The 24611-nt window shown below is 34.9% G+C and overlaps 1 protein-coding gene and 3 long non-coding RNA genes across 5 annotated transcripts in view; 3 read left to right on the forward strand and 1 right to left on the reverse strand.

Moving 5' to 3' along the window:
- LOC109711544 (transcription factor tau subunit sfc1-like) overlaps positions 1–14938 on the forward strand; it is a 38889-nt gene extending 23951 nt beyond the window's left edge. Inside the window, exons 6-14 of the mRNA XM_020234661.1 lie at positions 1293–1335; positions 1705–1876; positions 4043–4141; positions 7679–7747; positions 10177–10315; positions 12572–12770; positions 12874–13019; positions 13103–13142; positions 14427–14938. Of these exons, the coding sequence (XP_020090250.1) occupies positions 1293–1335; positions 1705–1876; positions 4043–4141; positions 7679–7747; positions 10177–10315; positions 12572–12770; positions 12874–13019; positions 13103–13142; positions 14427–14602 (1083 nt within the window). The 3' untranslated portion in view covers positions 14603–14938. The remainder of the gene's footprint in view (positions 1–1292; positions 1336–1704; positions 1877–4042; positions 4142–7678; positions 7748–10176; positions 10316–12571; positions 12771–12873; positions 13020–13102; positions 13143–14426) is intronic.
- LOC109711545 lies at positions 9204–14549 on the reverse strand. The gene is made up of 2 exons (XR_002216638.1): positions 14459–14549; positions 9204–9432 (listed from the first exon to the last, which is right to left on the reverse strand). It is a non-coding gene; the product is annotated as an uncharacterized LOC109711545 (long non-coding RNA).
- LOC109711389 lies at positions 15092–21190 on the forward strand. Of its 2 annotated transcripts, none has more exons than XR_002216584.1 (3): positions 15092–15368; positions 15504–17356; positions 19854–21190. It is a non-coding gene; the product is annotated as an uncharacterized LOC109711389 (long non-coding RNA). The 2 variants fall into 2 exon arrangements; XR_002216585.1 differs by having other exon boundaries at positions 15092–15815; positions 17099–17356; positions 19854–21175.
- LOC109711390 lies at positions 21549–23982 on the forward strand. The gene is made up of 4 exons (XR_002216586.1): positions 21549–22186; positions 22360–22482; positions 22563–22765; positions 23347–23982. It is a non-coding gene; the product is annotated as an uncharacterized LOC109711390 (long non-coding RNA).

Genomic DNA, 24611 nt, shown 5'->3' on the forward strand with positions numbered 1-24611 from the left:
ACTTCAAATAAAGAGCAGAACATGATGATGTGTAAACAACCAAAATGAAAGTACCCACATAATGCTTTATTCGTGCTTATGTAACAATGAAATATGTATGCTATTCCTATGCAAATAAATAAAACACATTACGGGGCAATTGCATGCGATAAGTTCTGGTTGCATAACTTCATAAGCTGCAGCCAGCAGAACAACAACAAGTAAGAAAGAACATGAAGGGAAACTGAGAAGAACAGAGGAAAAGAAGAAGAAAAGCTGAGAAATTTTTTTTTTAAGAAAGAAAGAAAGAAAGAAAGAAAGAAAGAAGAAAAACAGAGGAGCAGAAGAAGAAGAAACCTGGAGAAGAATAAGAAGAAGAGGAGGAAGCTATCTGCGATGGATTCTTCAATCTTCAGCGATGGGCTTCTTCAGCGATGGGTTCTTCAAGCCTCACGAAGAAGAATAGGAGGTGGTCATTGCTAGCGTTCAATATTTAATCTTCAGAGGTGTCGACCCTTTTGCGCAAACCCTTTTGGAAACTGTTATTGTGTTGGGGTTTTAAAACCCATTTAGAAGAAGGGTTTCCAACCCATTACCACAAAGCGGGGTCGCCTTTTAACTTCCATGATGGCCACCATGGCGGGCAACATCTGCCATGGCGGCTCGCTTTGTGCCAAAACACCATGGATATGCGCTATGCAAAAAGCATGGCGGCAAGCATGGAAATCCGCCGTGGTGGCCACTGTGGCCGCTATTTTATACATTGAGTAAAACTGAAAATAGAACCTAAGTGGAGCAGTCTTATCTGCAGCAATTTACTGGAGTCATTCTAATTGAACCAAAATTGGCTGAGCTGGAGCATAGTTTGGTTTATGTTTTCTGTGTTCGTTAAATGTTCACTAGGTCATTTAGTGGTTGGATAGCCTGAAGTTTCGCCTAAGAACTTCTCGTAGGTTAATTGCTTTAGCCAATAATTTGATATTGATTTCTGAAGCTATGCCATCAGATAGTAACAAATTGTAAAGGTCTGTTTGTTGTTTTGGAGCTTTCTTATCTTTAAATCGTGGTCTAATTGAAATCTGAATCTATATTTTTCTGAAAGGGCTTGGATGATACGTGGTTCATGGCAGCAATTTTGCTTGGTCTAGCTGTTACTTGAATATTTTCTTTCAAATTGTATTGTCTTGTACCTGTTGCACTTCTGATGCAAATCAATGGCTTAAGTTTGATGTGATACTTTTGCTTCTCATCTTGCTATTCTTTTAATATATAAGATATTATAACAATTGACATTACATCTACTTTTGTTGCAGATGGACATTGATGAATGCCTTGCTATCCCGTTCGATAGACAAAATATCCTTTCTCTGAATTTATATCCTTGCTATATACATGGAAATTTTTTTTACAGTGCAATTAAGCAATCTGCTTCCTTATATTTTTAGATTGTACAGGAAATTATTGCTACCATTCTGTGTTCATCTGTAGTGTTATTATTCCATCTCAGAGCCTGTGGACTTCAGATTTGAGGATCTAGTTTAAATACTATAAATTTAACTAAAGTAGTTTCTATAAAATTAGCCTATTATCATTTCAAATGGAAAAATCCGTGTGAAGAAATATCACCGTCTTTGTTGTCTATTGTGTCACATCATTTAAAACTGTTGGATCTAATTTGGGGAATGTATATTTTGTTGAACACTTTGTTGAGCTTATGGTATATAAGTATTCCAACGAAGATCAACTGGGAAGAGAACATACCAAGGGATACAACTGAGTGGGAGTGGCAGGTGGCTGTATGCAAACTATTTGAGGAACAGCCAATATGGCCCAGAAGGTCACTTCATGAACACTTGCTTGATGATGGCATGCAGGTCTCTGAAAATCAGTTGAAAAGGTTTCCCATCCATTCTTTCAATTTTCATCGATGTCATGAACTTTCTTTTAATGAATTTCATGTTTTATGATTTTGTTGTTATTGGCTTTATGTACTAGTTTTACCGTTTCTAAACGAGCAAAATTGGGGCAATCCTGTGAAAACGGTTTAATTACCTCAAGAAGTGGACATCACATTCTATTATATTCATATTTCAAGCTCTACTGAATATTCTCAAACTTCATAAAACATGCTCTAAAAAATTCTAAACATACTTTGACATTAAGAGTAAACTAACAAACCCATTAACTAGACTTATGTTTTTATACGAATTCTATAAATGTTTAGGTTGTAATTGTCCCAGCCAGAACTGTTTATAAAAGGTGAAAGATGATACTTCATTTTATTTTGACCTACTTCCAGAATTTTGTTTAAAAGATGCAACCTTGGAACAACCTACTCTCTAAAATTTACAAACACATAAAGATTAATAATACATATAGAGGGAGAACATATGTGCGATTACTAATATTGGTGAGAAAATGGAACTTTGAGGGTTATTGATTCAATTTCTCAAACAGTTCGCGTTGTTTCACTAAGGTGGTGTTTGGTTCCCTGTAAAAGTGCTCCGAAAATTTTTTTTCAGTTGAAAACTTTTTTTCCAATGTTTGGTTATCTGTACAAAAAAATTTTGGAAAACCCTTTTTACAGATTCTCCGAAAAATGTGTGTTTTCGACTTTTCGTTTTCCGCTCGCCGTCCGCGGAAAACGAAAACTACAAGCTCCCAAAATCGCGGCTCAGGGCTTTTGGGCATGCGCGGTCCACGAGGCCATCCTCACCTCGTGGACCGCGTGAGAGAGAGTCCATAGTGGAACTGTGGACTCTCTCCCCCTCTTTTATATATATATATATATATATATAATTTTATTATTTAAATATATTATTGTGTAATATTATATATATTATTTATAAATACATAATAATTTATTTTATAGTATTTAATATATATTATTATATATTATATTACATAATTAATGTATAATATATTTTAGATATATTTTTTTTATAAATATAAATTATAATACTAATATATGTAATATGATAATTATTATATATCAATAATTATTATATATAGATAATATATATAAATATAATAGAGTAGAGCTACTATGCTATCGGAAGTATAGAAGATCTGGTGCTTCCGATTTTTTGGCCCTTAGATCAACCCCTTTGATCATTTCTCACCTTTGGATTAATACTATTACCTTGTGGGGAGCACTCAACCCTAGGGGTACTATTCAACCCTGGGGGGACCGCAATCATCCCAACTGTATAATTTTTGATCCAATGGTAAAAAAGTTGGAGGCATAAGATTCTCTATACTTCCGATAGCATAGTAGCTCCACACTATATAATATATACAATAAGAAGAAATATATATAATAATTTTTTATTTATAATTTTTTTTTTCTTTCAACCAAACAACAATAAAGAAAAACTAATTTTATATTTTCATTTATAAAAATTATATATTTTTATATAATATTATATGCAGACTATTACATATATTATATTAAATACTTATAAATTTATCATATATTTAATTCATAAATAATAAATAAATAATATATCGAATACATAATAAAAAAAATTTATACTTTTTCCTTTCAACCATTTAACCAAACAACTGTAACTGTAAACTAATTTTCTTTTCCTACAAACCACACACTAAAAACCGTAAAATAAATTTTCCACCAAAAACTTCTTTCCACGGAAATTTTTTTTTCCCTGTTTTATGTGGAACCAAACACATCCTAAAATAGTCCGATACAATCAGGCTATGATTAAAGTTACTATGGCTATCTGATAGTGCAGGAAAACTATCCAGCTCACCAAATTCCCATTGGATCTGAAATGCTAAGTTAGCCGAAAGTTTCAAGTTTCCAAGTCTTGTGTATTTTATTCCTTTTTGTCTCTCATAAATAGAAACTGTAAATGAAAATCAATAGAAGCAAAAAAAAAAAGAAAAGAAAAGAAAAAGAAAATAGAGAAATCCAAAAACACTTTTGCATCTTACTGGTTATTAGCTAGTTGCCTTATTTTACTAGGTTTTTTTTAATAAAAAAATCTCCAATCAGAAGCATCTTAATTATGTCTGATTTATGATTCGCTCTTGATTTCCTCAGGCTTCTCTTTAGAGCAGGCTACTATTTTTCTACTGGACCGTTTGGTAGATTTTGGATACGAAAAGGATATGATCCTCGAAAAGATCCTGATTCGCGGATGTAAGAATATTGCTTTGTAATTCTCATTCTGATCCCCTCCCCCCCCCCCCAAAACCCAATTATATTATATTCCTTTCTGTGGATCTTATTTCCAATTTTTTGTTTATGCTTTTCCTATGGATCAGATATTTATTTATTTATTTATTTTTATTATTATTTTTTGAGCTTCATTTCATTCTTTCTCGCTTTCTGTTATTTTGGATATTTGCATTCACCAATGTGTGCAATATGCATTTTCATTTTCCTTTTGTAAGTACTCGAGAGATCTTTTGGATTGCATTTTGGACTCAAAGTGCAGTTGGATAACTTATTAATATGTTCGAGCTGTTGGTAGTATAAACTTGAAGGGTTTGTATCAAGGATTTAAGTGCCGTGGCACAGGGTCGTGCAGGAAACTTGCCGGCACGGTAAGTGCCGAGCCGTGCCGATGCGTGCCGGTCAAAAAAATTTTTATGTACCGACACATAATAGCATAAAATATTTATTTTCTTTAGCAACAAAATATTTTAACTATTTATTATGTTTTTTTTATCACATATTTTGAACTTTATTGAGAAAATTATTTACTAATTTAAAGAATAGAGGGTTTTGAGTTGTGCCATCGGCACGGGGTCTGTATCGTGCCGGTATCTTGTTGGCACGGTACGACATGGTAGATACGGTCCGTACCGACAGGCACTTAAAACCTTGGTTTGTATAATGAGGTTTTTTGCAATTTATTTTCTTATTCATGCCAGCACAACATGCTAGCTATCTAAACAAGAATTTTGGTGATTTTAAAATTTATGCCAACTCCAGTTTGCAATAAGTGAAAAAGGATTGAAGCCTCAACAGTAAGAATGGAAAGCACATTTAGTAATGAAGGGTGTGGAATGATGCTACTAAGTGAGGATTATCATCGGAAAGCAGAGTTATATGAAAATCATAGGCTTCTTGTTACTTTGGGTGGTTATATTGATGAGGTTAGAAGTCAGATGTGCATCAGGGTTATCTAGAATGACAGTTTCCGATCCAAATACTATGTTATTTTGATTAGCATAGGACACAAAAGCATTGGGAATGGTTTTCGGTGTTTTTCATTACATAAGTATTGAATGTGGACTCGTTAGAAATTTTGTCGTATTTTTCTTTTCTTTTTTTTTTTCTTTCAAAGATTGCTTTTGAGGATCTACGTTGTCAAACTATTTTGAATGGATTATATATTTGTTTTGATGCAAGAATTTTCGTGCTAGTTGGCATGGATTGGAACACAGCCAGCATGTGTCACTTGTGTCACCCATGTCGATTAGCCTATGCTGCTCATGCCGGCTGTGCCAATATATAAAAGAGGGTTTATGCTGAAGCGTGCCGGTGTGCCGTTATGTGCTAAGTAGCACACCAGCATGTCCTGTGCCAGTCGCATGGCTTTGATATAATGATTGATTCTTTGTTTGAAGGCGTGTTTCAAATCCTGTATTTGAACTATTGTGTCAGAAGTAAAGTGAGTACTAGAGCATTGTCCGTTGGGTATGTTAGACTGTTTAGAGGTAGTTTACATCTTAAGAGGTTTTCAGAAATAACATCACAAAGAAGATCAGTTTGCTCGTGTGCCGAGAGTGGTACTTCCCATATTATTCCTTTTAAGGACCGTTAATGGTTTTCCTTGTGTCCTTGAGTTGCCTTTGGTCTTATAGACTTTTTTTTGTGTGTTTTTTTTGGGGTGGGGAGGTGGGATGGTGGTTTTGGGGGTTGTTAGGGTTCAACAATCTTGTACTTCTTAATAGTGAATAAGTAAGCTGAAATTGGGTAATTACTTTCAATGTTGTTAAATGTGCCTCTTAGGCATATAGGGAAATGCGTTGGTGCTTTCTCTGCCCGAATCAGCAGGTAGAAGCCAAGAGGGCAGTCTAGAAAACTGTCATTTTTTGGCTTTTTGGTAGTGGATCTTATATCATTGCTAAATTTTGCTGAATTCAAATATTTGACCTTTAATATGTTTTGTTGCTCAAGTGTGAGTTCAAAAAAGAGAGTAATAAAGAGAATAAGGAGGATAATCAAATGGATTATCAACAAAAAAGGATAAGTTCATTTCCTCAGAATGCTATTTAGAAGTAAGCATGTATATTTTTTCACTTTAAAGTAAAATTTGTAGCCTATATCACTTGTTTTAGTATTTACATTTCGCTTTTGATAGTTATTGAACAAATGTGAAGAAATAATCTTATTGTTTATATGAAGCCACAGTTTTCCAGTTGAAACTAAAATATTATTTATGGGTGTAAAGACTGCTTTATAAGTTGGTGCTCTTACCTAACCATGCCCTGGTTATCACAAATTTAACCAGCCATGGTACAACATAGCTGTCTTTACAACTGTGACCACCTACTAGTACAATCTCTTGGATAAACATAACCTTCAGCAACTCCTAAATCAGTGGATTAATATCGAACTAGCTGAAGGGGGTTTTGTATTTGGTTGGTGAAAAAAGAACCTAGAAAATGATCTCCAGTTATATATTAATTGAGAAGGATTTACTTCCTGTTGAAAATTTCTTATCATCTGAATGAACCTTGAACAGGCATGAATTTCATGAATCTCATCAAGCTTATTTTCACCAGAGAAGAGATAACACCAGGGAAGGGAGATCTCTGGACCAAAACCTATCCTCTGAGGGAGAATGGAATTCATAAACAGTTATGCTTTAGATAGTTATCCTATGAGAAAGATCAGCCAAATTGCTCCATATTTTACTTTCTTTAAATTGGCATGATGGTGAAATAAAATCCCTCTCTGTGCCATAAACATCATAACTTAACTATATTTTGCTGTTATCTGGTATATGTTTCCATGCAATAATCCATAAATCTGTGCGTACAGGGTGATCACGAACACCACACAGAGGAGAAGCACATATTTAAAATGGTTAGATTGTGTAAACTTAAGCTTAAACTGTTTTATAAAATGTGAAATGCTAGTGAGCAAAACATATAATGAGGCTTCTGGATTGAAATAGTTATAGATCATCAAGATCTATACTATTCAAAACCGAGAAAATAAAAAAATTGTTGCACATAGTAAATTTTTTACAAACCTTGTTTTGGAGTATTAAATTTGCACATATTCTGATGCACAAGGCAAAGACTCCCCAAACAAACGATTCGCATGCTTTTATGCTGCAGATAATTTGTATTTGACTTTTTGTGATCTAAAAAATGTTAAACTGGTTCTAAATGATTTGATCAAGTGCGCAAACCTAATCATTTGCTCATCGAAATGCATGTCTATGCATATGGTGCTTGTTTCAGCTGTTTTTTGCTATTGGGAGCGTACATTGGTATAATTATGCTATGATTCTTGCAGATATTGTTTTCTTCTTTTTCTTTCAGTCTTTTTCCTGACATGCTACTACTTGTACAATTTTGCAATTGACTTTCGTTGTCTGTCAGTTGAATAATCCAAGCTTTTATGGTCCTATGCTGTTTTAGTTTTTTTTTTGTTGGTTCTTTTGTGCCAATTTAGAACTAAGTGCTAGATTTCAATCTTTGTGCTTTTGAACAGATTTCAGAAGGTTGATTTCAGGGTGCCTCCTCAGTTACGGAATCTTGGTGATTTGACTATTAATACTGAGTGAGTCTTTATTTGTTTCGCGATTACGTTTCTCTAATCACTATGTCTCTTTACATCTATTTTGCTGTGAAATGAAAATTCATCTCTTTGCTTTTCTACTAGGGCTTGCTATCTTGCCAAGTAATAATATCAAATCTAGTGATTTGATGTTTGCTTACGTCTGATATGTTGCTTGTTCAATCACATCCAAATACCAGTAGAGCTATCCTTCTATACATTCCACCGTGGCTTTCTCCAAAACATTCTTTCCTTATTTAATTACACTTTATGGAAAATTTGAGGTAATCTAGAAAATATTCATCCCACGAAGTACTTATTGCGTATGTATTTTGGATTTTCTTAATCAACTGGATTGCTGTAGAAAATTTAGACAAGCTATATCATGTATATAACTCATCTAGTTTATGGATAGAGATAGTCAGTTGGCATAGAAGCATATTTCTTTAGGGATCCATTTAATCTCGTATCTATTGTTACTGTCAATCGAAGGGTTTTAGCTTGGTGTGCTTAAAATTTGCAGGCAGCTTGAAGATTATATCAGTTTATCTTAAATAGGCACGTGGTTTTTGTAACGCTCCCTACTCAACAATTGATAAACCATGGTTTTAGGTGCCTATCGTGCCATACCGCGTCAACAAGAAATTGGCACGATACAACCTTCGTGTCGATGGCACGGTTCAACATCCTCTTTTCTTTGATTTTAGCAAGTAGTTATCTCAATAAAGAACAAAAGATTTGAGATAGCCATATAATAAGCAATTGAGTACTGTGGTGCCAAAAATATAATAAATATTTCATGTCAAAGTATATTGGCACATTGGTATTTTTGTTACTTGCACATATTGGTGTGACATGGCATGCACCGAGCCACATCATGCCAGTAAATTCTTGACACAACCCCATGCCGCGGCACTTAAATGCTTGGTTTAAACGAAAATCGAAATTGAGAGAGATTATAATATCTCATGTATTGGTTCCTGAAATTTTAGTCGTGCATTTTCAAACTGTAAAGCCTGTTGTGGTAGATTGATAGAACTATCCACAATTGAAAACTGGTCACAACACAAGATAGAAAGATTTGAAGGGAAAGTTGCAAAGATTTAAAGGGAAAGTTGCAAATAACCCTCTAGTTGTTTAGTGTAGTCGCATTGTAGTACCCTGCGGTTTCATTTGTTGCACTTAACTGCACTGTTGTTACTATTCCTTTATGCCTTAAGGATCTCCCATTAGGGGTAGACTCAAAGTGGCCTATGGGCTCACGAAAACCGGTTGATATTAAATAGGATAAAATAAAGCCATTGACTCCATGTGCCATTTCTGGCCCTTCTTGTATTGGGAGGTTGGTATGATGTAACAAAGTGATAAACGCACAGTAGTTAAGTGAAACCATAGGGTAGCAAAGTGCAAAAAATGCTACACCACAAGGGGAAGTCAAAGCTTTTCTAATAATGATGTATTGGCATAAACAATATTTTCATTGAAACCAAAAGCAGGGAAAGACCATTGTGTCGTCCATTATAAGGGAAGTTACAGTGTGATCTACGACATGACACAGACCACTTCTGTTCTATGTAATTCAGGCCTCTTGCACCTGTTTGCGGTTGTCTCACACTTCATAACACCTGGATGCTCTCTGTTTCACTTCTCATGCATTCAATTGAAGAAGCCAGTGCTTGTCCTATTTCCTTGAAGGTTCAGTGGTCATTTACGTCAAATTTGAATCGATAAAAAGACCTTGACTTTCTGAATTAAAAAAAAGCTAAAATGGGCCCAAAAATCATATATTTTACAATGGAGTTCCTGAATCCTTCACAGTGATATGTGATATATGTAATGTTGGTGGTCATGATTTCTAGAGCAGCCCACATATGAAAGGACATAGAATGCTAACTGGGGTAGATGTCGTGAAGATGAGGAAATCTGGAATGAGGTGTAGAATAACAAGACCTAGGTCTCATCAAATGAAGGATCTGTCTTTCTTCTCTTGTTCTAGATGGCAGAGTATGTTCTATAGTCTCTCTCTCAGAAGTTCTCCTATAGTCTCTCTCTCAGAAGTTCTCTTTGAGATTGAGATTCATTTGTTCTGGATCTTCATCATTATGTGTATCGACTGCAACACACATTACACAAAGACACTTTCATTTTGCTCACGATATTAAAAAAAATGCAGATACACTAACATGCCATATAGTAACACCCTTGCTAGAAGTTGGTGAGAAGAACCTGATTAACTGTAGAAGACGCAATGCCACAGTAGGCTGTAGATTAAAATCGATTGTTGTTTCCATACTTGCTTGCATTGATTTTATGTATGTGATAATAATGTAATGTCTACTATTAGTAATGATCTCTTTTTAAAAAAGGATGTTTTTAAGTATTTCCTTTTTCTTCTTTATTTGCTTCTTATATTTAGATCATGTTGCTTCTAGGAGTAAGCAGAGGTGGAAGGATATATGTCAGTTTCAAGTAATACCCTCGAAGAGTTTTGTTTGCTTGCAACTTTTTGAAGTTGTTGATGATTTCATACAAGAAGAAATAAGAAAACCTTCGAAGCAAAGAAATTGCTTGGTACGTATATTAGTTTTTCCAACTCATTTTTAGTTAACAAAGTGAGATTCTTTATTGAAGTCAGTTGATAAAAGGTAGAATCTTCTTTTGGATCACTGTTACAGTAGTATAGCAAAATATAGATCAAATTGCCTGGAGCTCTAGGCAATTGCAACAGCTAATTATCAAATAGCTCCTTGACATATGCCAGAGAGAGAGAATGTACATGATTTGATTCTTTTTTTTTTATTTTTTAAAGAATTTTGAATGTTTTTTGCTTGGTTTTTGTTCTTTTTGCTCTGATTCATTTTCATTCCATATTCTGAGCATATTTCTCAGGAGCCTTTGTTTATTGAAAGATTTTTCTCAAGTTTATGATGCTCTAGATTTTATGCCGAAATTTTTGATGAGGCAGAAGGTTAGAAGTATAAGATTCAATTACTTCAGATTTAATTACCTTGTACTGTTTGGATGATACTCGCAGCTTTTTATCATGTTGGTTATATTCCTTTCCACTATACAAAGGGTTTTTTGCAAGCATAATAAGATCTGCAAATAATGTCATACACAGCATGCATAAATTATTTTTGTGCTCCTTATGGTCAAATGGATAAAAAAGCTTCTGTACAGGATGCCGTTCATGTTTGGGCACAATTGCATTTTTGCTAGCTAAACTAAACTTAGGGATGCAAACGGGGCGGATCTGGGGGCGGGAGCCCCACCCCACCTCCCGCCCCGACTAGCAAAATCCCGCCCCGCCTCCGCCCCGAATCCGTGACGGTTTAAAAAATACATCCCATAATCCGCCCCGCTTCGTAACCCGCCTCCCGCCGGCGCCCCGAATCCTCCATGCCAACTAATATTTTTTATAAAATTATAATATTATTAATATTTTATAAAATATAAATTAATAATTTTTAATAATATTATATATATAATTTAACAATATCAATTATAAAAATAAAAAATATCAATCACAATTCAAAACAAAATTCAAAAGTTTCAAATACATTAGAAATGAGAGTACTAACTTATTTGTATTTTGAACTTTTTTGTAAATATATTATTTTTTAAGAATATTTTTTTAAAATATAAATAATTTTGGGGCGGATTCGGGGCGGGTCAAAATTTCTCCCGTTTCCTGCCTCGAATTAGTCTCGGATCGTAAAATTTATCCCGTTTCCTGCCCCGAATCTGTTTATTTTCTCCCATTTACTGCCCCCGTCGGGGCGGATCGGGGCGGGAGCTCCACCAACCCGGATCTGTTTGCATCCCTAACTAAACTGTGGCAAGTTTGGAATTTTGGATTAATTTTTAGCAGGGGTGATTCAAAAAGTGGCACTGTACAAATATTCTCAATTTCTGATTTAGTTGGGCATTGTGTACTGAAATCTGTTAAACAATCTATATGCCAGAGCACTTCCATGGCTTTTGTTCAAATTGTTGATATGAATTCTATAAAAGAGGGAAAAGAATTGCTCCAGCTATAGTTATACTGGTGTGCACAAGGAGTAACTAAAAGTAAATGGTGTCTAAAAATTGTACTTGGAAATATTTTCTATCTCTGAAAGGAACTTTAAGGAGGTTAGGCTGTAACATTCAAAATAATGACTCTGCTATGATATTTATACCCAAGTTGGGTTATCATACTTAGTAGCCATGTCTTATTTTAGCTTTTAGTATTAGTTTTTTGTCTGAAGTATAAAATAAAGGTAAAAGTCTACAACTTACCTGAACTATGTACTATTTTGAATCGGCTACTTAATCTTTCAAAATTTTGATTTTACTACCCAACTTTTTCAATTTGTTTGATTTGAGTCGGTCAACAATTCTTTGACATCAAAAGTTAAGCTAATTACTTTAATGAATATATAGTTGCAAGAATTGCATGAAATATACTAACTAAACCTATAAAGATAAACGATACTAAACCTATAAAGATAAATGATACATTCACATTTTTAACCCAAAGTACTGTTGACTGACTCAAATTAAACAAATTGATTGGTTGAGTGGTAAAATCAAAATTTTGATAGTTTGAGTAGCCGAATCAAAAAGACCTATAGTTTGGTAAGTTTAATACATTTTTACCTGAAATAAAGTACTGTTGACTGACTTAAATTAAACAAATTGAAAGGTTGAGTGGTAAAATCAAAATTTTTATAGTTTGGGTAGCCGAATCAAAATGACCTATAATTTGGAAAGTTTAATACATTTTTATCTAAAATAAATATTGCTATCTATTCTTATTATCTTAAATATAGTTTGTTTCCTTAGCATTCAACAGGTTGGTTCTCTAGGTCGGCAATAAAAACCTTGAGGTTGCATGTTGCCGTAAGGTTTTTGTCTCTGTATCCTATTGGTTCTGCGAAAGACTTGTTAAGGTCTGCCAAGGTACTACTTGAGAGGTCCAAGAAAGAAGCAGCTGTTAGCAAATTTCAGAAGTTGGAAGAGGAGGAACAGCAAATAATCTCAGGTTTACTCCTCATTCCAGACTAAATTTTACTAGGAATACTTCGTTTTAGATTTGTTCATCTGTCTCTATTTACTTGAATGATCCTGTTGCAAATCATTTGCAGATTCTAGTTGTTTTGCTGAGGCGTCTTCTGCAGAACCTGAGGAGCATGAACATGAGGATCAAAATGGCATAATTAATGGTGAAACTGAGGAAGAGGAAGATGAAGAGGAAGAAGAGGAAGCGGACGGATATGATTCTCCTGATATGGTAATAAAGTCTACTGCACTTCTTTCCTTTTCCCTTTTTTCCCCTTCTTTCCTTCATTGGTTTCTCCTCCTTGATATATATAGGCACAAAAGGATGGCGGTTTCTCTATTGATGGTAACTCTTGTATCCTTTTAATTTGCAATGTGAGAGATGCAATATATTCTGTTCCTTTTTACCATTCTAACTTGCATAGTTAACAGCATTTTGAGAAAGTTTTGCATCACAAAGTGCAGATTGAGCTTTTCTATTCTTTGTTTTTGCACTTGTTTATCTTCCTTTAAAACCTAAAAATTATGTTGTCTTATTTTAGTTTGCAAATTAGCAATACTTGGCTCATTCTGGCTGGGACTTGTATCCCTGCTCTCTTAAGGTAGGGGAAGTATTGTCAAGAGTTGACAATGTTTTATACAAAGCTAAGTCTTCTAAAGCTTTTTAAGATGGATAATGGGGATCCACGTTGTTTCTGCTTCACATACTAAAGCTGAACAACTTTTATTCGATTCTCATCTTCATTAATATTCAAGCAGCGGTTAATCTTGGTAGTTGTTCCCACTAGAAAATCTCTGTTGTTTTTGTCACATAATTTTAGAGAGGTATTAAAATTTGAAAATACGCCTAGCATTCGATCATTCCTAGAAATGACCTCAATCATTTTTTGCTAATTGCATTACTATTCTGTGAACTTTTAGTCAAGTTCTGCTTTTACCCTTGAACTTTTAAGTTTGCCATTCGATGCCAGACTCTTTGAGTTGTTACACTAACACTTGCCTCCAATCTACTTCAAGAGGAAAAATATTTCCTAATCTACAGTAATGGAAAAAAAATATTCCCTGTGCCTGGTTTATCTGTATAAACCATGAATTTTGTTGGCCCTCTATCCATCTTGTACTTTTAATCCAACAGTCTAACTTATAACTGGAGAGAAAGGTTGCAACTCAATCAGTCGAAGGAATTAAAATATGAGAAGAGATTTGAGGGCTGTAGTGCATGAACATGCAAATACACCTGACAAAAGAAATATTTTTTTCCTCCAACAGTAGATGAGGTTGGACTAAAATGAAACACTTCTAGAAGTTTGTGGTATTGAATGTCCCACTTAAAATTTTAAGACCAACATGAAACGTGAGTAGAATTTCAGGGGCTAGTAGTGCAACTTAAGACATCGACTCTTGTTTGATCAGATATCCTTTCCATAATCCACATTCATTCTCTTATTGAGGCTGTTGAATTAGTAGAGTAATCAAAACATCTTACTTGATAATTTGAAGTTATTTTTTTTAATTTCCATTATGTGAAGCTATCTCTTAATTGCATGCAAATTTCAGTGTAGCTTTAGCTTCTTGAAAACACATCGATGACACTAATCTTTGCTTGTTGAAGAGAGATCATTCCTATACATAACATTAGATAATGTTGGAGAAAGCATCCCGAATGATTACCTTCAGGAGCTTCTGCGTGGCTTTCCTCTTGACAGAGAAGGCAAAAACTCTCAATTTACGCATCTCTTCAATGGTGCTGATGCGAGTGATGATGAATACAAGATATATGAACAAGACAGTGATGACAGTGAGACCCTATTGTGATGGTCGAAACAGTTCCTCCCGAAAACACCCAAGGACGATCGGCTATGGAGCCTTCAGATATTTTGTGTCGTTGTTCAATCTGCAAGCTCGCTGCTGTGTACAGTATTTGATAATTATTCCCCTTTTGGTGGGTCATATGTTGCAAGTTAGGTCTCTTGGTGCTTTTTTTTGTTTTTTTTTTTTTCCTTGCCCTTTTGTCATTTTATGGGGAATAAAATCTGCACTCCTATAATTTATCAATGCGGAAATGTTTAATGGGCTAATAGTAAATCGATTCTTGGCACTTTGTTTTGTACAGCTTGATATATCCGTGAACATACTTAGGAATTGCCTCCATGTTCAATTTAAATTTTACTTTTATGTAGGAAAGGTCATTATTTGATTTTGGAGTGCTTTATCCAAACTCTACGGGCTCAGGACCAGTGTGGAGCCCATACTTTCAGCCTGGTGATTTTTATTTTCATGCGTGTTGGGTGTGTTGCATTTTGACTACTCGGAGACTTTTTCTCCTGTTCTGAAACCTACCATCGTCCGAACTGTTCTTTCTGTTGCACTTCATCGAAATTAGTCCATGAGGCAGCTTGATGTTTCGGCAACAGGGTGGATTTGTTCATCCTGATTTTTCAGATTATGTATGCAAGCTTTAAAAAAGGTTAAAGCAGGCACCTAGAGCCTGGTTTCAACGGTTCATTTAGCTTTCTATTTGACTGTGGATTTCTGCAATGCCCCTCTGATCTAAGTATGTTAATCTATTCTACTAGTACAGGTATAGTTTTTCTTCTGCTTTATGTTGATGACATTATCATCACCGGCTCTTCTGATTCTTTGATCCATAGTCTAATTCAAGCTTTTTAAAAAGAATTTGCAATGGAAAATTTGGGCTTGCTACATTACTTTCTAGGTATCGAAGCTACCGTTTTACTGGAAGGAATGCTACTTTCACAAGGCAAGTACACAAGGGAACTGTTGAACATATTTAACATGCTTCATGCTAAACAAGTATCGATACTACTAAATATAAAGCATGATTGGAGTATTGAACATGGTGAGCTGTGCGACCCAAATGAGTATCGTACTTTAGCAGGGGGACTACAATATCTTTCATTTATGAGGCCTGGTATCACCTTTGCAGTAAATCTTTGTTCTCAGTATATGCATGTTCCACAGATTCATCACATGCAAGCTGCAAAACCGATATTATACTATCTTGGAGGTACTATATAGTTTGAGCTTATGCTTTATCGCAATTATTTTGAAAAATTGTTAGTGTATTCTAATGCAGACTGGGCTAGGTGTCATCAAACTTGTTGCTCTATGATGGGTTATTGTATTTTTGTTGGTCGAAATCTTCTTTCTTGGTCTACGAAAAAGCAACCTATGGTTGCTCGATCGACTACAGAAGCAGAATATCGAGCACTTGTTGCAGCTTATGTTGAAGTGACATAGATACAACATATTCTAAAGGATCTCGATGTCAAATTAAATTCTCCCATTACAGCTTACTGTGATAATATAGGGGCAACATATTTGTTTCAAAATCTAGTTATGCACTCTCAAATGAAGCACATTGATATAGATTATCATTTTGTTCGTGAAAAGGTAGCACTAGGTGATATGGAAGTCCGACACATTCCGACTCATAATCAACTTGCCAATGTTCTCACCAAAGACCTCACTGTTGCAAAATTTTCTACTTTTGTTTTGAATCTAAACGTTCGTTCCTCCCGCCTAGATTGAGGGGGAGTGTTGGTATATATTATATATCTTATTACTTGTGGATATTTTTGTAATAGTTGTACTTATCTTGCTATAAATATACATTAATCATACCCTATTTGGGTTTGAGGTCCCATAATCTAATAAGGAGAACTATACGAGATCTGGTGGTCGAACTTTGGTTTCTACAAGTTTGGTTTCGGTTATGACCTTTCGAAACTGTTTAGTCCTCTAAATTTGCAGTCAAAAGTGGCCTTTCCAATTCTAGAAGAAATTTTTCACTGTGAATGTCTTTGTCTTTTGATCCCTAAAGGCGTTAGAGATTTGAATTGTAGTTGATTTTGATGTACTCGAGATGCTTTCTCTGATATGATGAATTTTGGCTAACTTCCGATTAAAGTATGCTACCCAGAGCTATACTCCTAATTCAATTAGGGTTTTGATTTAGATCTACTTTTTAGTTTTATCTATTATTATATCATGTTGTTGGATGATACTTGATTCGCAGAGCGGTTTATATAGATCATCGTGATATCATACATGCTTAGTTACTATACACGTCGGCTTAATTTTGTGTTCCTCTTCACATGCTTCATGATCTTCAAGTATGAACTTTGTCGTGTTGGAAATATGATATGTAGAGTAGGATTGGATGACACATAATTACTCTTTTATGGGTTTTGTCCTTATTGGTTGGTTACATTCGATTATGAATATGGCATATGATTGACCTTCTAGTTGGCTTAACTCTATTTGTGTTTTGACCTTTGTGGTCGGCAGATTGCTCCTCGTAAACCTTGCGGCTTTCCTCAGCAATTCGATTAATTAAGCATACAGCAGGATCCGCCACTGCATGATGCGCATTCACGTGCAACATTTTGATTTAGCCATCGACAATAGATGTTCTTTTCTTGGAAAAGAGATCAAAAGTGACTAGTAAGTCATGTTCATGCAGTGCGGCTTTTGCCTGAGGTCTATAGACCCATAGGGCAACTGTGGATTGGGTATAACTTGGACTCATCGTCTGGTTCATACATGGTATACTTTGTACCTCGATTTGATTACAGCTTATCTATTAACATACATACTTTTTACTCGTTTACTCTTATACAACTTTAGTTGGTTATCATCTTTTCTATTCCGCTGACTAGCTTGACTGCATGTTGCCCTCACTGAAAAACATATTTACATATTTCTCACCCCAATGTTTTACAAGTGAGGCGGTGGTGAGGTTCGGGACTCTTTATGAGGTCGTGATAGATAAAATCTCGTTAGCTTTCCTCATTTCTAGACCTATCTCGTGAACTTCGAACTTTCATAATTTTGTAACCTTTTATTCATTGCTTTTAAAATTGTGATGTAGATGTGTTTTGGGATGTCAACCTTAAAGTTTTGAATTTTGATCGGTTTTGATTTTCTTGTAGTAAATAAAATTTGAATTTGATTTTTTAAGATGTTATAGTGGTTTAGACTTGTTATCTCTCATAAATTTTGAATTTGATTTTTTAAGATGTTATAGTGGTTTAGACTTGTTATCTCTCTCTACTTATTGTTGAGTGGATTTATAGATGAGGTAATACTTACGATTGATTTCTCCACCCTATTGTAGTTGTATTATGCGATATTGTGGTTGGTTGTGTGGTTGAATAATGTAAACTATGTTCTTATATCGTACATGTACAGAAAAGATTATGGTTGTTTGTATAGAAAAGATTTTGTCCATGTGGTAGTTTTGGGGTGGGCTCCTAGTTTAAAAAAAAAAGCATTTTTTTTCGTTAAACTCTGTTTTCAACCTGAAAGGCTTTACCAAAAGGGGCATCAGGGTGTGATAGCTCCATTATTATTACAAGCATATTATGACTCAGATTGGGCAAGTTGTCCCACGATTCGGCGATTAACTATTAGCTATATCACTTTTCTTGGAACAAGTCACGTTTCATGGCCGGCCAAGAAATAATGTGTTGTCTCTCACTTGTCGGCGGAGGCCGTTCCATGGTTACTACAGCTTGTAAGTTAACTTCGTTAAAAATATTTACTTGATGATCTTGTTGTTTTCCATCATTAGTCGATGTTGCTTTATTATGATAATCAAGCTGTACTTCATATTGCTTCAAACCAAGTTTTTTATGAATGGACAAAGCATATCGAACTAGATTGTCATCTCATATGAGCGAAAATATAGTCTGGGCTCCTTATTATGACACATATATCGATAAATCATCAGTTAGTAGATATTTTTACGAAGGCACTTGGTAGAGAAAGATTTCAATATTTGGTCAGCAAGCTTGGTGTTACATCCCTTCACACACTAGCTTGAGGTTGAGGGAGAATATTAGAAAATGAAGTTTTTATTTTTTATGAATATTTGATAGAGATTTGATGGACAAATAATAGGGATTTGACTAGTTATTTACTGGTTTCTTTGGACCAAAATTTTCTTGCTAATTTAGTTGAAATTTACATGGATTTAATGACAATACATAAAAGCAAAAATATTTTTGTATTATATATATATTTTTCCATTCTTGATTAATTCCTACTGTACATTGAAGTTTTATAAAGAAAGTCGGAAAGTTAGACCAATGGTTTGTCACTTCATTTTAAATTTTTACTTATTTTCACTCAATCATTTTTTTTTTACAGAGACAAATCATCAATTCCCTGCATACAATAAGTGGGCTAACAACTAATTAGAGCGATGATGAAATATTCTTAATTTCTTGATGCTGAATGGTTTTAGTTTCATAGCTACATTTTTAAATCTTATTTCTGTTGAACATGCCAATATATGATTCAAAGTGATCTAGAGTTTAGGAGAGTGATCTATGGACACATTCTCCATGATCTAGTTAGTGTTCAAAGTGGTCTATAATTTAAGACAAGTGGTCAATGGACATGTTCTCCATGATGTAGTTAGTGGAGAGTTTTTAGGTGTTAGTTTCTACTTTGTAGTAAGTTGTTAGTTAGTGGTTTGTTAGTGATGGGAACATGGATCATGGGAGCTAGAAATGTAGTAATATGATTTGCCAACATGCCTATAAAAGAGGCACTTGTATTTCAGTTTTTTTATGCAATTAATGAAATATCCCACTTCTTAAATTAGTTTTGTCTATTTTTCCATTGGTTTTGTGTAGGGGTGGAAATGAGCCGAGCTCGAGCGAGCTTATGTCAGCTCAAATTCGGCTTGAAATTAATTTCGAGTCTAAATCTAGGCTCAAGCTCGGCTTGAAATGAATTTCGAGTCTTTTATTTTGTTCAAGCTCGGCTCATTTAATTTCGAGTCGAGCTCGAGCGAGCCGAATATCGAGCCGAACACGAGTCGAACGCGAGCCGGCTCGCTCGTTTTCCATTGGTTTTGTGAGTACTAGTAGTTGCATAAAAAATTTAATTCCACCTATATCCAACATTCTTGGCATCAGAACATCCAGGTGTCAATCAAGGTGTTGGATAGCATCACTGCTGCTATTGGAAGCTCCGTAAGCATTTCTCAACCTTCAATTCCGATCTTTAATGGTGCATGTTATGAATTTTGAAGCATTAAAATGAAGACTTTGTTTACGTCACAAGACCTTGGGATTTGGTTGAGAATGGATATGCAAATCCCGATGAAGAAATAAAGTTGAAGGAAAATAGAAAGCAGGATTCCAAGGCACTACTATTTTTCATTCAACAAGCAGTTCATGAGTCCATCTTCTCAAGAATTGCTATAGCAACTACGGCAAAAGAAGCTCAGGAAAGGAGTTTCAGGGGTCATCAAAGGTAATTTACTGTGATATTTTAGCCTCTTTGTCGAGATTTTGAAACTTTGCTCATGAGAAACAATAAATCGCGACAAGAATTTTTATCTAGAGTTACATTTGTTGTTAACCAAATAAAATTGTATGGTGAAAAGATTTCTGAAGAAACAGTAGTTGCAACAGTTTTGAGAAGCTTGACTCCAAAATATGATCATGTTGCTGCTGCAATTGAGGAATCTAAGGATTTATCTGTTTTTTCATTTCATGAACTAATGAGTTCTTTGCGAGCTCATGATGCTAGAATGAACAGATCGACTGAAAATGTCGAAGAGAAGGCATTTCAGGTGAAGGGGAAGACTTTTACACAAAAAAGATAAGTCTGATAATTTTGTAGCAAGAGGTCGAGGGAGAGGCGGATTCCGTGGCCGAGGTCATGGTCGAGGCCGACGTCGGGGGTGATTTGATGAGCAACGACAATCGTTCAATGAGTATTGAGGCAACCGGAGTGGAATCCAATGCTATCATTGCAAGAAATTTGGGCACATCAAGGCAAATTGTTGGAGCAAAGAAAAGCATGCAGCTAACTATGTAGAAGGAAAAAAAAAGATGAAAGTAAGTTGTTCATGGCTTGTTATCATGTTAATAATGAATTAAATGAAGTTTGGTTTTTAGATAATGGATGTCCTAACCATTTGTCTGGAGTGAGATCTATATTTCAAAATTAATCTTGATGAATCACAGAAGATGCAAGTTAGTCTTGAAGATGATAAACAAGTTCAACATGAAGGAAAATGTACAATTACGGAAAAAACAAGCCATGGTAAAGTAAAGCATCTTTGTAATATTTTCTATGTTCCTAGTTTGGCGCACAACTTGTTGTTGAGTGTTGGGCAGTTAATGAACAGTAGTTATTCTATTTTGTTTGATAATGCCTTATGTACTATTAAAGAGAAAAGTTCAGAGCAAATTATAGTTAATGTTCAAATGATAGCAAATAAAATATTTTCACTCAAAATTTCGAGTATTGATAGGCATCCATTGACTGCTAGCTTAAAGAATGAGTCTCTTTTGTGGCATTTACGATATGGGCATCTAAATATAAATGGTTTGAAGTTGTTAAATAAAAAAGATATGGTGTTTGGACGGCCTAAGATTGACTCTTTTGATAGTGTATGTGAAGGATGCAAATACAGGAAGGAATGTAGAAAGCCATTCCGAATTGGAGAGGCATGGAGAGCAAGATGTTCTCTTGAGCTTGTGCATGCAGATCTTTGTGGGCCTATGAGGACTCAATCCTTACGGATGATTCCAGTTGAATGAAGTGGGTTACTTTTTAAAGTGCAAATTAGAAACATTCAGAGCTTTCAGAAAGTTTAAGGTGTTGGTGGAGAAGCAAAGTGATTACCCATTAAAGGTTCTTCGTACTGATCGAGGTGGTGAGTTTTTATCTAATGAATTTTAACTGTTTTTGTAATGAAAATTGCATCTACAGGGAACTCGCTGCTCCATACACGCTAGAGCAAAACGGTATATCAGAATGAAAGAACCGCACAGTAGTGGAGATGGCTAGGAGTTTACTAAAAGGAAAGAGCCTTTCGAATGATCTTTGGGCTAAAGCTGTTGCAACAGTAGTGTACTTACTAAACATCCTCCCTCCCACTAAGGCTGTCCGTAATATGTATGACTCCCTAGGAAGCTTGGAAAGGTAAAACACCAGGGGTAAGCCGCCACTTAAAAATTTTTGGATCAATTACATATGCCTTGATTAATTCTGAGAGTCATTACAAGCTTGAAAAGAAGTCCAAAAAATGCATTTTTATTGGCTATTGCGCACAATCCAAAGCATCTCAATTATATAACCCAATTAGTGGCAAAGTTGTTATTAGCAGAAATGTGATATTTGATGAAAATGCAAGTTGGAAATGGAACGACAAGCAAGAGGAGTCACAAATTCAGGTTTCTAATGATGTGTTAGCAAATTCAACTCCTCATTCGACAATAGTAAGTACAAGCACCTCTCCAACCAGTTCATCTCCACCAACCTCACCAAGTAGTAGCAGCTAGACTTCTTCCAAATCCACGAGTGAAAGTCCCCGAAAATTCAGATTATTGGAAGAAATTTATGAAACTAGTAAGTTTGCTTTATTTATTTCAGATCCTGTAAGTTTTGATGAAGCAATTGAGGAGGAGGCATGGCGCAATGCTATGAATGAAGAAATGGCAGTTATTGAGAAAAATGGAACATAGGAATTAGTGGACCTGCCCAAAGGTAAAAATGTGACCGGTTTGTAATGTGTTTTTCAGACTAAATATCATGCAGATGGAAACATAGAAAAGCACAAAGCCCGACTCGTAGCCAAAAGGTATGCACAGCAGCAAGGCATAGATTTTCAAGAAGCTTTCTCTCCTGTTGCCCGATTTGAAACTGTAAGAACTATTTTATCTCTAGTTGCTCAATTAAAATTACCTATTTACCAATTTGATGTTGAGTCTGCTTTACTAAATAGTGAATTGGAAGAAGAAGTCTTTATTTGCTAGCCTGAAGGTTTCATGATCAGTGGCAATGAGGATACGGTGTACAAGCTGAAGAAAGCCCTATATGGATTGAAACAAGCACCACGGGCATTGTTCACCAAGATTGACTCATATTTTTGTCAAACTGGATTTAAGAGAAGTGACAATGAGCCCACACTTTATCTAAAGAAGAATGGTAATGATTTTCTTTTAATTTGCCTTTATGTTGATGATATGATATACATAGATTATTCTAATTTACACATGCAAGAATTTAAAAGCAGAATGACGGGACATTTTGATATGAAAGATTTGGGCTTTTTTCACTATTTTCTTGGCTTTGAAGTTAAGCAAAGTAAGGATAGAATTTTTATATCATAAGAGAAATATGCTAAAGATTTGTTGAAAAACTTTAAAATGACAAATTGCAAAGAGACAGCTACTGCTATGAACATCAATGAGAAAATGAGGCTTGAAGATGGTACAAAAATGGCAAATGCAAAATTGTTTAGAAGTTTAGTTGGTGGCCTAATCTATTTGACACATACTCGATCGGATATCGCATTTTTAGTTGGTGTTGTTTCTAGGTTCATGCATAATCCAACCAAGCATCACTTTGGAGTAGCTAAGCGAATATTGTGTTACATTGCTGGGACAATTAACTATGGAATTTGGTATTCTTATGTAACAAATTTTAACTTGTTTGGATTTTCGGATAGTGATTAGGCAGGTTGTTTGGATGATAGAAAAATCATTTTAGCAGTATGTTCACTCTAGGATCAGGAGCTATTTCGTGGAGTTCAAAGAAGCAAGTGATGACGGCTTTATCATCTTCTGAAGCGGAGTATGTGGTTGTGACATCTTCAGCTTGCAAAGCTTTGTGGCTAAGAAGGCTACTTGAAGATCTTGATCAACCTCAAGAAGGAGCTACTAAAATATTGTGCGACAATTGAGCGGCAATAGCAATGACAAAGAATCCAATATTCCATGGAAGAACAAAGCACATCGACATGCATCATCATTTTATTCGATCGCGAGTAGGCAGCTGAAAGACTAGTGGCGCTGAAGTAATGTAATACACATGAACAAATTGCAGATATTTTTACCAAGTCACTCCCTCATAACAAGTATATGCTTACTTCAGATCGCTTCTTAGTGTATGCAACTTTTAAATCAAGGAGGAGTGTTGAACATTTCAATGTATGATTCAAAGTGATCTAGAATTTAGGAGATGTGGTTTATGGACACATTCTAGCTCTATGATCTAGTTAGTGTTCAAAGTGGTATATAATTTATGAGAAGTGGTCTATAGACATGTTCTCCATGATCTAATTAGTGGAGAGGTTTTAGGTATTAGTTTCTACTTTGTAGTAAGTTGTGAGTTAAATGGTTATTAGTGATGGGAACATGGATTATGGGAGCTAAAAATGTGGTAACATGACTTGCCAACATACCTATAAAAGAGGCACATGTATTTCAATTTTTTTATGCATTTAATGAAATATCCCACTTCTTAAATTAGTTTTATCTATTTATTTATTTATTTATTTATTTTTTACGGACCGTCCTTAGCGCAAATGCGAGCTTGGATTCACATTTTCAGCTAAGTTTATTTTTTTTAAAAAATAAACAAAATAGGTAGCATACTATCTTTCTCTCTCAAAAAAAAGTTTTGTTTATTTTCACTACAACAAAAACGATTTATAGCGATACTTTTAAATGTCGGTACAGGTCACAAAAAGTACTGCTGGCTAAATTACCGACACTTTTAAAAAGTGTTGCTATATGTGGGGTCGCTAGGTATATAGTGACAGTTAAAGAATGTCGGTATAACCTAAAAAAGTGTTGCTAATTTAACAACACTTATTTTCAGCTAAGTTTATTTTTTTTAAAAAATAAACAAAATAGGTAGCATACTATCTTTCTCTCTCAAAAAAAAGTTTTGTTTATTTTCACTACAACAAAAACGATCTATAACGACACTTTTAAATGTCGGTACAGGTCACAAAAAGTGCTGCTGGCTAAATTACCGACACTTTTAA

Source organism: Ananas comosus, linkage group 6, assembly GCF_001540865.1.
Source record: "Ananas comosus cultivar F153 linkage group 6, ASM154086v1, whole genome shotgun sequence".
Classification (NCBI taxonomy): Eukaryota; Viridiplantae; Streptophyta; class Magnoliopsida; order Poales; family Bromeliaceae; genus Ananas; species Ananas comosus.